The 13520-nt window shown below is 37.2% G+C and overlaps 1 protein-coding gene across 3 annotated transcripts in view; it reads right to left on the bottom strand.

The window, feature by feature from the left end:
* LOC128738231 (protein furry) overlaps nt 1-13520 on the bottom strand; it is a 159020-nt gene that overhangs the window by 53760 nt on the left and 91740 nt on the right. For all 3 annotated transcript variants that reach the window (XM_053833220.1, XM_053833217.1, XM_053833219.1), the window contains 4 exons: nt 11773-11871; nt 6338-6469; nt 6029-6197; nt 4846-4948 (listed from right to left, as the gene is read on the bottom strand). In XM_053833220.1, the coding sequence (XP_053689195.1) occupies nt 4846-4948; nt 6029-6197; nt 6338-6469; nt 11773-11871 (503 nt within the window). The remainder of the gene's footprint in view (nt 1-4845; nt 4949-6028; nt 6198-6337; nt 6470-11772; nt 11872-13520) is intronic.

The following is a 13520-nucleotide window of genomic DNA, read 5'->3' on the forward strand; positions in this document are numbered from 1 at the left end:
TTTTCTATGGTATATTTTCTATGGATTTCTCCACTTTAAGAGGGGGGGGGGGCTCCTATACAAATGAAAAACAAATTTCCTCATAACTCGAGAACTAATCAAGCAAATGGAACCAAATTTGACATGTAAGTGGTTTTGGACGCAAGATTTTTTTCTATGGTGAATTGAGACCCCTCTCTTCTTTAGAAAGCGAGTTATGGCCCATCTCCTCTTTAAGAGGGTGGGCTTCCATACAAATGAAATGCAAATTTCCTCTTATCTCGAGAACTAATCAATCAAATGGAACCAAATTTGGCATGTGAGAGATTTTGGAGTCTTGAATTTATTTTACGATAGTTAGAGACCTCTCACCCCTGTGGTAGGGGGATATGGACTCTCATACAAATAAAACAGAAATTTTTGCGAAACTCAAAAACTAATCGAACTCGAGAAATTCGAGACTCTTCCATAAAACATTAGTCAATACAAGACCACAAAAACTATCTATAGTAACACTAGATCATTCAGGACGAGACGGTCGCGAGTGTTGCCGGTGACCCGCCGTCGGAAGCGCCGCCCACTGGGGGGCTTGCAAAACTCGAGATTGTGACAAAGATCATCCGAGATTCATGATTTATGTACAACACAGGTTAATTTGTGGCAATACGAAGTTTGTCGGGTCAGCTAGTGTCCATATAAGTAAAAAGCATTGTTTCTCTTTCAAGATATGGATGTTCATAAGGAAATCAAATGCTGAAGTGACTGGGGAACTATTATGGTGGAGCTGATCAGAGCGGTATTGAGACCCAATGGGGAAAAGAGGAATTTCTCGCACGAAAACAGATATACAGAAGATTACCAGGCACTAAAGATTACTATAAAATGATCGCCCGCCATTTTGGATTTCGAGATGACCGCAAATATCGATTATGGCCTTCTATCAGTCACCCTATTTCTAACTAAAACTGTCAGTGTAGCGGAATTTTACAGACATAATGTTAAATGGTTGTCCGACAGCTTGCCGCTGTTTTCCATTATTGAATTAAAAATGATGCCAAACATCGTTTCTCGATTTCTAGCAGCCATTCCAGTTCTAAAAAATGGGACTGAGTTTCAAAATGGTGCCAAACATGGATTTTCTATTTTAGCAACCATCCAATTTCTAAAAAAGACCACACTGCAAGGTTTTTCTAGCAAGATATTAAAAGATTCATCTACTGTCTACCATTTTAGTGCTGTGTAGGATTTTAAAACGGCCTCAAACATCCATTTTAATTTTCTTATACAGTCAATTGGTGTCAAACAAAAACATCCTCCATTTCAAAACATCCAATTTGTTTTAATTTTTTAGTGGATTTTCACCTAAATCAAAATTCGTAACTTTTCTATTATTATCACTGACGAAAATGCAAGATAATAATTAGTTTTGAAGCGTGTCCATGTGTTTTCGGCTGTCGACCACTGACCATTCCAAACCATAATGAAACTGTTTCTGAATTAATCAAAAAAGTGTGTTAAAGTCGAATAAAAAACCTATTCATTGGATAACTCTATTCAAAGGTTTCTATTGAAAACCACCACAATTTCATTTAATCACAGAACGAATGGAACATACGAATAGACGATAGATAATCACTAACATTCTACATTCTCCTTATCGCTTTTCCGCACATCAGACGCACGGCGAAGGACGGTCAATCCAATCCAATCACACATGATCTCGGAATCCCATTTGCAGCATGAAATGCAAGTGTTTGCGTTTCAATCCGTAGGGGAACTGTGGGTAAGACGAACAGGGTGGGTAAGACGGACAGGTGGTTGATTCTACTAGTTAAGCACTAAAATTCGTAAATGTTTTGATGGGCATCCAACCATCTTGCTATCTCATGATGTCTGAAGGTTCCCATCATCATTTAGAACTTTCCAATTTTGATAAAGTGCAGAAAAACTAAAAATTGGAAAGAATACTGCGTCTGGATGTAACTTTTTTTCCATCGAAATTAAGCTTTTTGAGTGGTTTAATTCCAAAATGTTGCCCATAGCGTGAATTATTTCGATTGAATACCTTTTCAAGCAACGTCTGCATTGAAATAATACGTAATTTTCTTTGCGTATGAAAAATTGTGAATACTTTAAAAAAATGTATAATGATGGGGTGAAATGGACAACTGCTAGTATGGGTAAGATGGTCAATGAACATATTATAATAAAATGGTTGATTTTGCTTCTTAGTGATATCTCAAGCATATAAATGAAAATTTAACCGGCAAACGTGAACTTCAAACAAATTAGCAGCGGCCAGGCATGAAACAGTTTTTGGAATGCTTGTTCATATTGCCGCTGCCAAACAATTTTCTATTGGCTGCCTCTATTGGGAGGGGGTGGACTGCCCCCTTCATTTTTTGCACGCTACACTACCATATTTTACGTATTCAATTTGTTAAGGGTCAAAAATAATAATATGCTCTCAGTTGGGGCGATTTACAATACCTGTCCATCTTACCCCCACACATTGTCCGTTTCACCCGCAGCACTAAAAAAGTTCACTTTTTCGGACCATTTTTAAAACTCAAAATACTCATTGAAAAACATTTTTTGCTAAATATTTCACTAGCTGCTTTTGAAAACAATATATTGAACTGAAGTAAACTGCATTTAGATTTTATAAATCATAAGTTCTCTGTATTATATTAGCTATTCTTCTTAACCTGTTCGTCTTACCCACAGTTCCCCTATATACGGACCGCACAATTTTCCACTGACCCAATCTGATTGTGTCACCCCGGGCTCAGGCGCCACACGTGACATTTGAAATTATCTCGAGAGGCCATCGGAATGAAAGGCTGCTACCAGCGAGCAGCAGTGCCAGTAGTGCCAGTGGCAGTCTATGTCGCATCCGCAAAGAACGGAAACTGCAAAGACTTGATAAAGGCCCCTATGATGCATTGATCCCTCTGGCGGCGGAAGATCCCTTTGTTGTACCCTTCCATCAGCTCAGGTTTTCGGTAAAGGATGATATGGTTAGATTTTGGAAAAAATTTGATCCTTTTTTTTCAATTTTACAAATTACAAAACAATATTCCCTAACTATTTTAAAGGTAACCCATTTTCCCATTTTGATACTCTTTCCCCAATGTAAATTCATATGAACAATGATGAACGGCAAGTTTATGTGTGATTCTCTCAGTACGATAGGATAAGAGACAACTGTTTTTTAGCAAAAGCAAGCGAAAGCACTCCACAGCATAGAAAGGAAGAATCAATTTATTACAATCGTATAGCCGATGCGGATGGAATGTAGATATAAAACTTGTAAAACCGTCATGTATGTAACGGAAAACGATAAAAAAAAGTTTGAATAAATGATCAAACTTTGGCGATAAAGTCCTCCAATGGCTTATAAAATGATTTACTGCTGTTGACAGTGTCATGTTGCGTCGAATATGATTAAACCTACTAAAACAATTGTTTCATATCGGGACTTCTCCAGAGCAGTGCTGGAAAAAATCACTTTATCGAAACTCAAAATGATTGATTTTGAATCAATGCAATATTAAAACTGTTTTTTCCAGAAGGAATATGAATATCATTGGAATAAAAATTCATTGATAAACCAAGCCGCTGAGTTTCGATGTTGCTGTATATTCGTTTCGAAAAATTCATAATGCGTTACAAAACAGAGCTGAATATCGTTTTCAGTTCCATGGCAGTGAATATGAATATCAGTTTCAGCGTCATGCACTGAATATTTATATTCTAGTGGATTGGGACGCAACAGATTGCAGTAGGCTTTGTGATGACAATTTACTTTAAAGTTGAGATAACTGTTTGTGCGGTTTGCGTTGAAATCAAACGTTTATGGTGAAAACAACGCTTAGTGAAAATATCAACACCTCGAGATGTAACTGACATTTTTGATACTGAGTATCATTTTTCTTTTCGAATTCGTTGATACTTATATTTGATATTCAGTTTTAGAGATGGAATAATGATTATCTGTTCCAATAATATCGTGACTGGATATTGAAATTGATTTTCTTGCTGATAAATATCAGTTACATAGGGAGCGAGTTGATATTAAATTTTATGAGTATCAACTGATAATTTTAAGCACTGCTCCAGAGAAAAGGACAGCAACGATTTAAGTCAAAAATTTATAATAAGTGACATTGACCGGGCCTGAGTTTCCACACCAATAAGTCAGTATAATTCTAATGTAATAAACCAAGACGGACGCTACAAAATCATTTTCGGATTTTTTTTTTCTCAATCCGCTAACAGTTCTTCATCCTTGTTACGAAACAGTTTGCGCAAATTGGCACGGAACGCCGCGGCGCTCAGCATTGCCAAAGCGACATCGTTAATTTTCCACTATACGAACTTCGTAACATCGGATAACAGGCTCGTCAGTTGATGACAAATGCCTCAGAAAGGTGGTCCCATAGTAACGAGGAAACAAAATACGAAATACAGCACGACAAGATTCAATTTTCAGTAAAGCTGGAAAGGTGATGCAAGGGAAGACGAGCAATGCACCAAAGATTCCGAACCTATTTTCCAACGAGTGCACACTGAATCGGAATTATCCCCGGTAAAGCACAGTGGGATATAGTGGCACAAATTATTGAATATTAGGCTGCATTCCTAAAGCTGGCCAAAACTCTTTTTATCAACACTCTCACTTATTTACTTTAGCCTAATTGATCAAACATGATTAAAAATTTGCGCTCCTCCCACTGTATGATATGTTGAATCCCATTACCCACACTTTACAAGTTATGAAAACAAACAATACGAAACAATTTCGATTTACCACTACAAACATTTCGCCCAACTTCAAAAGCTCGAACCTTCGGTAATACTCACCCCGATTTGATGTGATCTTCGCCGCTGTGTCGTTTGGTGTGAATGGTGCCCTTCTCCACGCCGACGTCCTGAACCTTCGGGTCGTTGTTTCCCGAGGCTGGTCCTATGGAGAACAGAAACAAAAACAAAAACAGTCTTTCAATGAATGAGCCGAAAAAAGCAAAAGAGCGCCGCGACGAGCTGCAAATACGATAATCGGTCGACCCAAAAAGTACCGCGCGACTCCCCGGTTGATGAACGCACAAAAACAGGATAATGAGCCTAATCACCACGTGCTGAGCTGTTAATTGTCGTGACCGACGAGGTATCATTGTCGAACATGTCTAACGGGAAAACTGATGGTAGAATGATTTAATTGAATTTAATCCAATTTTCCGGTTGGGAAATAGAAGTAAAATGAAAGTGAGAGAATAAACGAATTTAACGTTACCAATCTTTTACTTTCAATTCTACTATTTGTTTATTTTTCCGTCAAACACCTTCGTCTAACTTTAACTCTGCTTCAGGCTAAATCAGTGTCTGTTCGAAATAGATACTGAGAAATCCTGCAAGCTGGAGATAATAGATTGTAGCACGAATCATTCCAATCCTAATAAAACATAGTTCGATGGGCTCTAGGCTTTTTTATAAAATTTAAACCCAATTAATCGTCCCAATTTTAAGCCCCATTATTATCACTAATTGCTTTACCTATTTCACAAGGGTGATGATACTTTCATTATAATTTCACCAGCCATTGTAGACCTGTATTGAACTGATTGCCAGTGCCGGAAATATGGTGTGTTAAACATGGTCACTAATGATTTGCAATTTAATTCACTATTATTCAACCACAATTTGTAATAAATTCTTCGAAGCGATTATAATTTCGACAAACCGAGCAAATTATTTCGAGGCTTAACTCGAAAGCATACCACTCCAAACCAAATAGATCAAATTCGCAACGCAAATGAACATCACAAAATAAAAGCAGAGCAATAAACAACACCGTGCGCTTTCAAAGCTGGCAATTATCTCCTAATCTTCGGTAGCCTTTCGGGGGGCTGTACACAGCAAAGTTGTAGCTATTCTATTGACACAGGCAGAAGGAAAAGGTGGCGATATCTAATATCAAAGAGCAACTCTAAATGATAACAACCTAGAGCAAACACAAATCAGCACAATGTCGCATCGCATCACTCACCGTCCGAATGGCTGGAGGCCTTCCGCATGCTCGTTAACCGGTAAAACGGCGGGGTCTCGGTACGCTCAATTAGACAATTTAACGTCTCCACCGTTTGCAGCTCGCTCATCAGTTCGTCCAGAAGGCGATTGGTGCAGGACCGGGCCAGATAGAGTGCGACTCGTTTGGCCTTGAAGCATCGACGATAAACACAAAACAGCAACAGCACGTTTTCCGGCGCCAAAACAGAAATAGAACAGGAGAAAATTAATATTTACGGTCAATTTGATAAAAATTCAATCAGGGTAACCGCTACCCCGAAGTACTTACGTAGGCTAGCAGCTCGTTGGGGGCCATTCCGGAGATTATGAGCAGATAGCGTAGAATAACTTTCAGATTGTTGGGCCAAAACTGACAAAGGGTTCCCCAGAGCTCCTCAATGTACGGGTGCGAATCTGCAAACTGTAAAATGAAAGTTAGAACAAGCAATTTAATTAAAACCAATTAGCCGGTATTTAGATAACATTGTCGGTTTACCCGATATTAAAATAACAGTAGACAAGTTGGGCTCGAAATCACACTATTATTGTTAACCCATTCGGGTTGCTATAAATCAATTCCCAGAAAGGACTAACGAACTGTTGTTCCTTTCGAAAACGCCTACATAAAAGTAGATGGCAAAACTTTTGCAGACAATGATTTCATATACCATCGCACTAATTGCAACTGGGTATACGAATCCTCCTCAATTGTTAAGAAAATAGCAGGTAAGATTGCTGTACTTTATTGAAATAATTGATATGTATTTTCAATCAATCAATAATGCTAAAATTTTGGTAACATACTGATAAACAATTTAAAATTCTGCTAAGAATGGAAGGAGCAGTGGATTTAATTCAACTTTAATTTAGCTATTTTAACTTATTTCATAAAAAAATGGATATAATCCACTTATCCACTTATCCTCCTATAGCACCCCAGCCACTCGTACGTCTGCATTCTACTTGGGAATTCCTAAGTCAGCCGCAAATACCTACATGACGATATCATTAAAACGATCGATAATAAAGGTACTGCACTTCTTTTGTTAATAGATATCTTAAAAGCATTTGATCGCGTGTCTCATTCATAACAAATTATCGGGACAATTTTCGGAACAGTTTTAACATTCTAGTTGTTAATTTCGCTGTGTTCAATCGTATTTATCCAATCGATTGCATAATGTTCTAATCAACGATAATAACTAATATGCGCAATGCAAGAGTTACTCTCATTCTATAAATAAATATAACATCTGAAGTACCTCAGGGCTCCATACTGGGCCCGTTACAGTTTTTATTATATACTGGCTGACTCGATAAACTTCGTATTGCCACAAATTAAACTGTGTTGTACATTAATCGTGAATCTCGGATGACCTTTGTCACAATCTCGAGTTTTGCAAGTTTCTGAGGAGTTCATGGGTGTTTTAATATACAAATTTTCCTACAGGAAAGTAGAAAACAACTCCCTTCATTGCTTAGCCTGATAAAATAAACACCAATTATCGATTGACCATAACGCGGAATACAGAGTTTCGCAGAATACCATTTCACGAAAAACCTTACGCGGGATGTACCATTTCACGGAAAATCTTTTCGTGGAAAATACCATTTCGCAGGGGTGACCCAACTGAAGGAAAATAATAGAGGTCAGTAGATCTAGGAAAATAAATAAACTTAGATAGAGGTGATCTCTAAGGGGGGCATTTCATTTGTATGGAAGCCCCTCTTTTAAATGGGAGAGTGGTCATAAATACCCTTCTAAAAAGGGGAGGGGTCTCAATTCACCATAAAAAAATTTTGTCTCCAAAAACCTTGACATGCCAAATTTGGTTCCATTTGCTTGATTAGTTCTCGAATTATGAGGAAATTTGCATTTCATTTGTATGGAAGCCCCCCCCCTCCCCCCTCTCTCTTGAAGGGGAGAGAGATCATAATTCCTCTTCTAAAGAGGCGAGAAGTCTCAATTCACCACAGAAAAAAATCTTGACTCCAAAAACACCCAAAATTCGGTTCCATTTGCTTGGTTAGTTCTCGAGTTATGAGGAAATTTGTGTTTTATTTGTATGGGAGCCCCCCTCTTAGTGGGGGGAGGGGTCTCTAACCATCATAAGAACCTTCCCTGACCCCAAAAACCCCTACATGCAAATTATTCACGCCGATCGGTTCAGTAGTTTTCGATTCTATAAGGAACATACCGACAGACAGACAGAAATCCATTTTTATAAGTATAGATTTACGATTTGACGGCTATTTTTGTAAAATACACTTGTACAAATATATTTATGCTCTATTAATACTCTTGTTGATGAGATTGTGAGACTCTTAAACCAAGATTTAGAGAGGATACATAACTGTTACAAGATAACTTGGTATTTATTAACGTAGAAAAACCAAAGCGATGTTCATTTCTAGGAATAGGAAGTGTTATCTGTCACCGATCACAAATCTTGGCCCGAGTACAACCTAATATGTTGATAAGTGTGCTAGCTTCGGTTATATTCTAACCTACGATCTGACTCGTTATAAGCACAGCTCGGAGCTACACGGCGCATACCTATGTATGCACCGCAACGGGTTCCTTTGAAAATTCACGCAGTGCACTGTGGTCCAGAAAGCCAAATTAGGTCGAATAAATTGTTTACTCAGTAGTCCTTGATTTTAGACTATTTACGTATTAGCAACTAAATCTTGATTTAGGATGCCGCTTTTTTGGCATGAGCTATTTTAGGGTGACCAAGATTCCAGAATTAACCAAGATCCAGAAATTATCTTCAAAACGAATCAAGATATAGCGATATCCACTTCAGCAATTTCATAGCTTGAAGCATTTTGAGTAATATTCAAGAAGACGGAATTCCTCTATCTCGAATCGTTTCCATATTAGGGCGTTTTTCCTGAATCAAGTTAGGCTGATTCTGCTATTTTGCGATTTTTCTCCATAACTTTTATTTTTATTTTGCATTTCTCACAAAACACTTCTTTGGATGACTTTTGAGGCTCAATAAGACTTTTTTTGATGAAAAAAGAAGCTGGCTATTTGAGTGTCATTTTCGTCCAAAAGCGCTTGCAATTCACTGCACTCAAATTTTTCCAGAGGTTTTCTTCGCTTCTAATGTCAGAATCAGCATTTTTAAAGCACCACAGCATGACGCTTTTTCAAGAGCATGTTCATCGTAAGCATCGACAACCATTCAATGCAATTCAGCAGCAGTTTCAACGCTGACCGCAAAACGTATTTTCCAGGCACATATTCAGTCGACATATTCAAAGCTCTTAAAACCTATGTTGCAGAGTAGAACTTGTTTTGTTTTGAGTTGAAATCATTCGCTAGATGTCAAAACAAGGCAATATTGCAATAATGCATTATGATGAGGATTACATTGATAGTTGGAACCGTATGTTGTTCCGGTTTCATATTTATATTCATATATTCGTATATTCATGTATTCATTGTTTTATTGAACCTCTTCTGCTTTATTAAACCCAAACGCCCGCACTTTTGCCTTCACCCTTTCATTGATAAATCAAATAGGAAACCCTACTACTTATCTGCACACTTATTGCAAATCTAGTTTGAAAACCTAACCGTCGAGTACTTTTTCATTCAAACCTATCTATCAAACGTAAACAAACCGAGTGAGAATTATTCTCTCCAAGGCTGGCATAGGAAATGAACTTTCATTCGATTTGTTTACAGTTGCAGATATGTATGTCTAAACGCAAAAGTACCCGAGGATACTTGATTGCATTTTGCACTACGAAACATTGCCGAATGCACCAAAACCGCAAGCACACTTCACTGGATGCAATAACTACGTAAATAAATGAAACGGTCATAGAGAATCCCGCATTTAAACAACGAAACAATTATCTCGCCAAGGCGCTTCACGTGTACCTACTCGGATAGAGCATAACTTTTCAGGCGATCAGATTGCGTGAAGGAAAAGTTGTATCTTAGAGCTTCACGTGTCTAGAGCCGGAACAGTCATTATTATAAGTCATGCGAAAGTTCTTAATCTGGTTATTTTTTCGAAAAGTTTTCCTCTCGTACGTGAGGGTACCTTTATGAGGAACATTTATTGCAAACACACTAAATTATGGTGGCATCTCACATACAGTAGCTTCATATTGTTGTTTTGTTTTTGTGGGTTGAAGTATAGTCAATAGGAAATGGTACTTTAATATCTCATTTTTGCTTCATCCTAATTAAAACGTCACTAAAACAAATGTGGTTGTTGTCAGTTCAATCACAGACGTGGATGTTCCTGGTAAACAGAAACAGCATAGTCATGACCTGCTCTACTGTCTAGTTTTAAAGGCATCCAAAGAACAGGATTCGACTATCAATCTTTTCCTGTATATATTTTAAACACAAAACTGTAGTGAAGAGTTAGTTTGCTGAACTTGCAAGTCATCGTGAATTAATTACCTACTCTGGCGAGAGTGTTCAGAAATAGCGTAGAACACCTACTCATCTGATGGCTTGCCACCTTTGTTTCTGACTGGCAAAAGGATGTTCCCGTCAAGTGGAGTTTTGGCGAGTTTATTGCATTAGATGTTCTACGTTAGTAGCTACATTGTTTCACATCTTTGTTGTTCATCATGATCCAATGAAGTGATTGAATCAAAAAGAGCACGTGAAAGGAACGAAACGAGAAATGCATGCACTTCACAGTAAATGAATGTGTAGTGTTCAATCAAATGCACACTGTTCGGAAAAGCAAGTAACAACTAGCAGCACAGAGGGAATTAAAATCTCTCATTCATTTGTAAAGAAATGCATTGCATAATAGTCAGTGGGATTTCCACAGATCACAGACACAAGCTATACTGTAACTATATTAACCAGTGGCGACTCGTCCGCATGTTCAACCTGGGGGGACATTGCGATTCTCGTTTCGAGTGATTTTGGTTCGTTTCGCCCATTCGTTTAACGTGGTCGAAACGAACCAAAATCATAGGACAGGCAACAAAATTCAGCCCGACAAAATTGTTTTCATCACTGCCACTGGTTCATGATTTCGTTTCCACCGACGCATATGCAATATGAATTTAGTTTAGTTACGAAGCTGATGAGCAAAACGTTCAACACGACGTCTGAACATTGCTTTAGAGATCTCAATGCACAATGCACACATTATTCCTGGTATTGATTCTTGATACTGATACAGTTTCATATATAACAAGAGAATATGAAACTGCTTCTAATCAAAAGCACGGGAGCATTATTATCTCATTAACTCGTTCATCTTTAGCATTGAACAACTTACTACCATATATCCCTATGGCCTGCGCTTCGATTCCATTTTATTTAGTTACGAAGCTAATGAGCAAAACGTTCAATACGACGTTTGAACGTTGCTTTAGGAATTAGCACCAGGAACAATGTGTTGGTACGAAGGGGTTTTGAAAATAGAGCGCGGTTTGCATGCATTCGCAAAATTTTCTCATTAACTCGCTCATCTTTAGTATTGAACAACTTATGCATATTGCTTGTGGTATTCTGCAAAGTTATATGCCTATTTTTATGACTCAAATGGCTCTAGAATTAAAGGGTCATAAACGTAAATAAATTTAAAAAATATGCCTATTTGCCACCGTTCGCACGCACTGCAGTAATGTGGTTATTCTTGAATTTGGTTCAATAGGTAATTCAAATAAGATGACCACATTATGCTCTGGTAATCACCCGTCAAAATCATAGTAAATAGTAATACATACCTTCGCCGTTATGTAGAATAGATTGTTCAAAATCATCTCGGTGGCTTCGGTTGAACCGGAACCCTCACGTCGACCTCGCGTGCTGGAGTCTGGATAGTACTGCAAAGAAAAAAAACGAGAAACGAAAGATAAAATTAAAGCGATTCAGCGTTCCAGTTTTGCAGCTTAAGGCTACTCTAGCGGCACCATAAGGTTTAGGCTCCCACGCGAAAAACACCAAACGAAAGAAAACGAGCGCGCTCTGTTTTGATGTTTCCCGCCAAATTGATCTAGGCTCTTAAATCAAAATCACGCTCATCATCGTCCCATTAATGGGCGTATTTCGTTCTTCAAAGCTGTTGTGCGTAGTAACTGGTCTGGTTGATCCAAATGATGCAAGTGCTTTTAAACAGTGTTCGTGGATCAGCAAATTTATGAAGGATAAGCAAATTTATCGACTACATCGTCTGCAACAAGCATTAATGAAAGATTCGATTTCTGTTTTATTACAGATTGATTCGAAACAAATACAACTAAAATGGTAAAGTAAACACAAACGATTTTGAACGTTTTATGAAAAGCTTCTAAACGTAAATTTATGATTATTATCATATAAGTGCAAATTCTCCTGCTTTTCCATGTTTCTTCTTTTTACTTTTCCACGTTTTTAGTTTTTTCTCTTCTACTGTTAAATTTTTTATACTAATATGCTGTCCTGCCTTCTAATTTTTGTCATCGTTTATTTCCGTCCTTTGCTTCTTTCACTTTTCTGCTTTCTTACCTTTAGACTTTTTTGTTTGCCTGCTTTTAAAATTTTCTATTTTCTTACTAATCTCCTTTTTCTATTCTTCAATTTAAACCTTTGTCCTTTTGTATATTTGTGCATTTCAACGTTGCAATATGCTTTTATAATTCTTTATTTCTTCTAGAAACGGTAGTTCTACAATTGATGAAGGGACGGTAGGAGAAAGAATAGAAAATTGTTGGTGAAGGAGGGAAAAGAGCGGAAAGGTGAATGGGGCGGGGGGTATTGGTAGCTACGCTTAACATATAGTCGCTTTGACTCCTACCTTTTGTCCAATGCTGGAAGGTGCAAGACTAAAAACAAGATATTAGTCTACTTCTTTTAGGAGTTTTTAGAGTTCTTACTTTAACTTATTTCCTTTATTTGATTTCTTGCTTTCTAGCGTTTCTAATTTTCGACTTTTGAGCTTTCTACTTGTTCATTTTTCTACTCTTCGACGTTTTTATTTTCTGCTCACTATTCCATTTGTTGGATTTTTTACTTGTCTGCTTTTCAAATTTTCTACTATTTTAGTTTTCTGCTTGTCTATTTTTTAATTTACTTTCCTTCATTTCCATTTTTTTAATTTTTATTTTAAAGTTTATCAAATTATCGACTTTTCTATAATTCTATTTATAAATAAGTGAATATGAAAGATACTTTTCTACTACTCTAGTTTAAAAAACTACCTTCTAGCGTTTATAGTATTTTATAGTTCTTTAATTTTCTTGTTTTCCACTTTTCCACTCTACTATTTTATCACTTCTCTGCTTTAATATTATTGTACTCTTCGTTTTAAACAATTGTCCATTACGATTTTCCAAGTTTTCTAATTTTCTATCACTGTTTCAATTTTCCTTTGTTGATGCATTTCAAATTCTTCCTTTCTTATTACAGTGCAGTGTTGTTCCGATTATATCAGCCTCTCCGTGAATTTAGGGCTGATATAATTGGAAAACAGATATAATCGGATTGGTCTTGTTTC

The sequence above is a fragment of the Sabethes cyaneus genome, chromosome 2 (genome assembly GCF_943734655.1).
Source record: "Sabethes cyaneus chromosome 2, idSabCyanKW18_F2, whole genome shotgun sequence".
NCBI classification, from domain to species: domain Eukaryota; kingdom Metazoa; phylum Arthropoda; class Insecta; order Diptera; family Culicidae; genus Sabethes; species Sabethes cyaneus.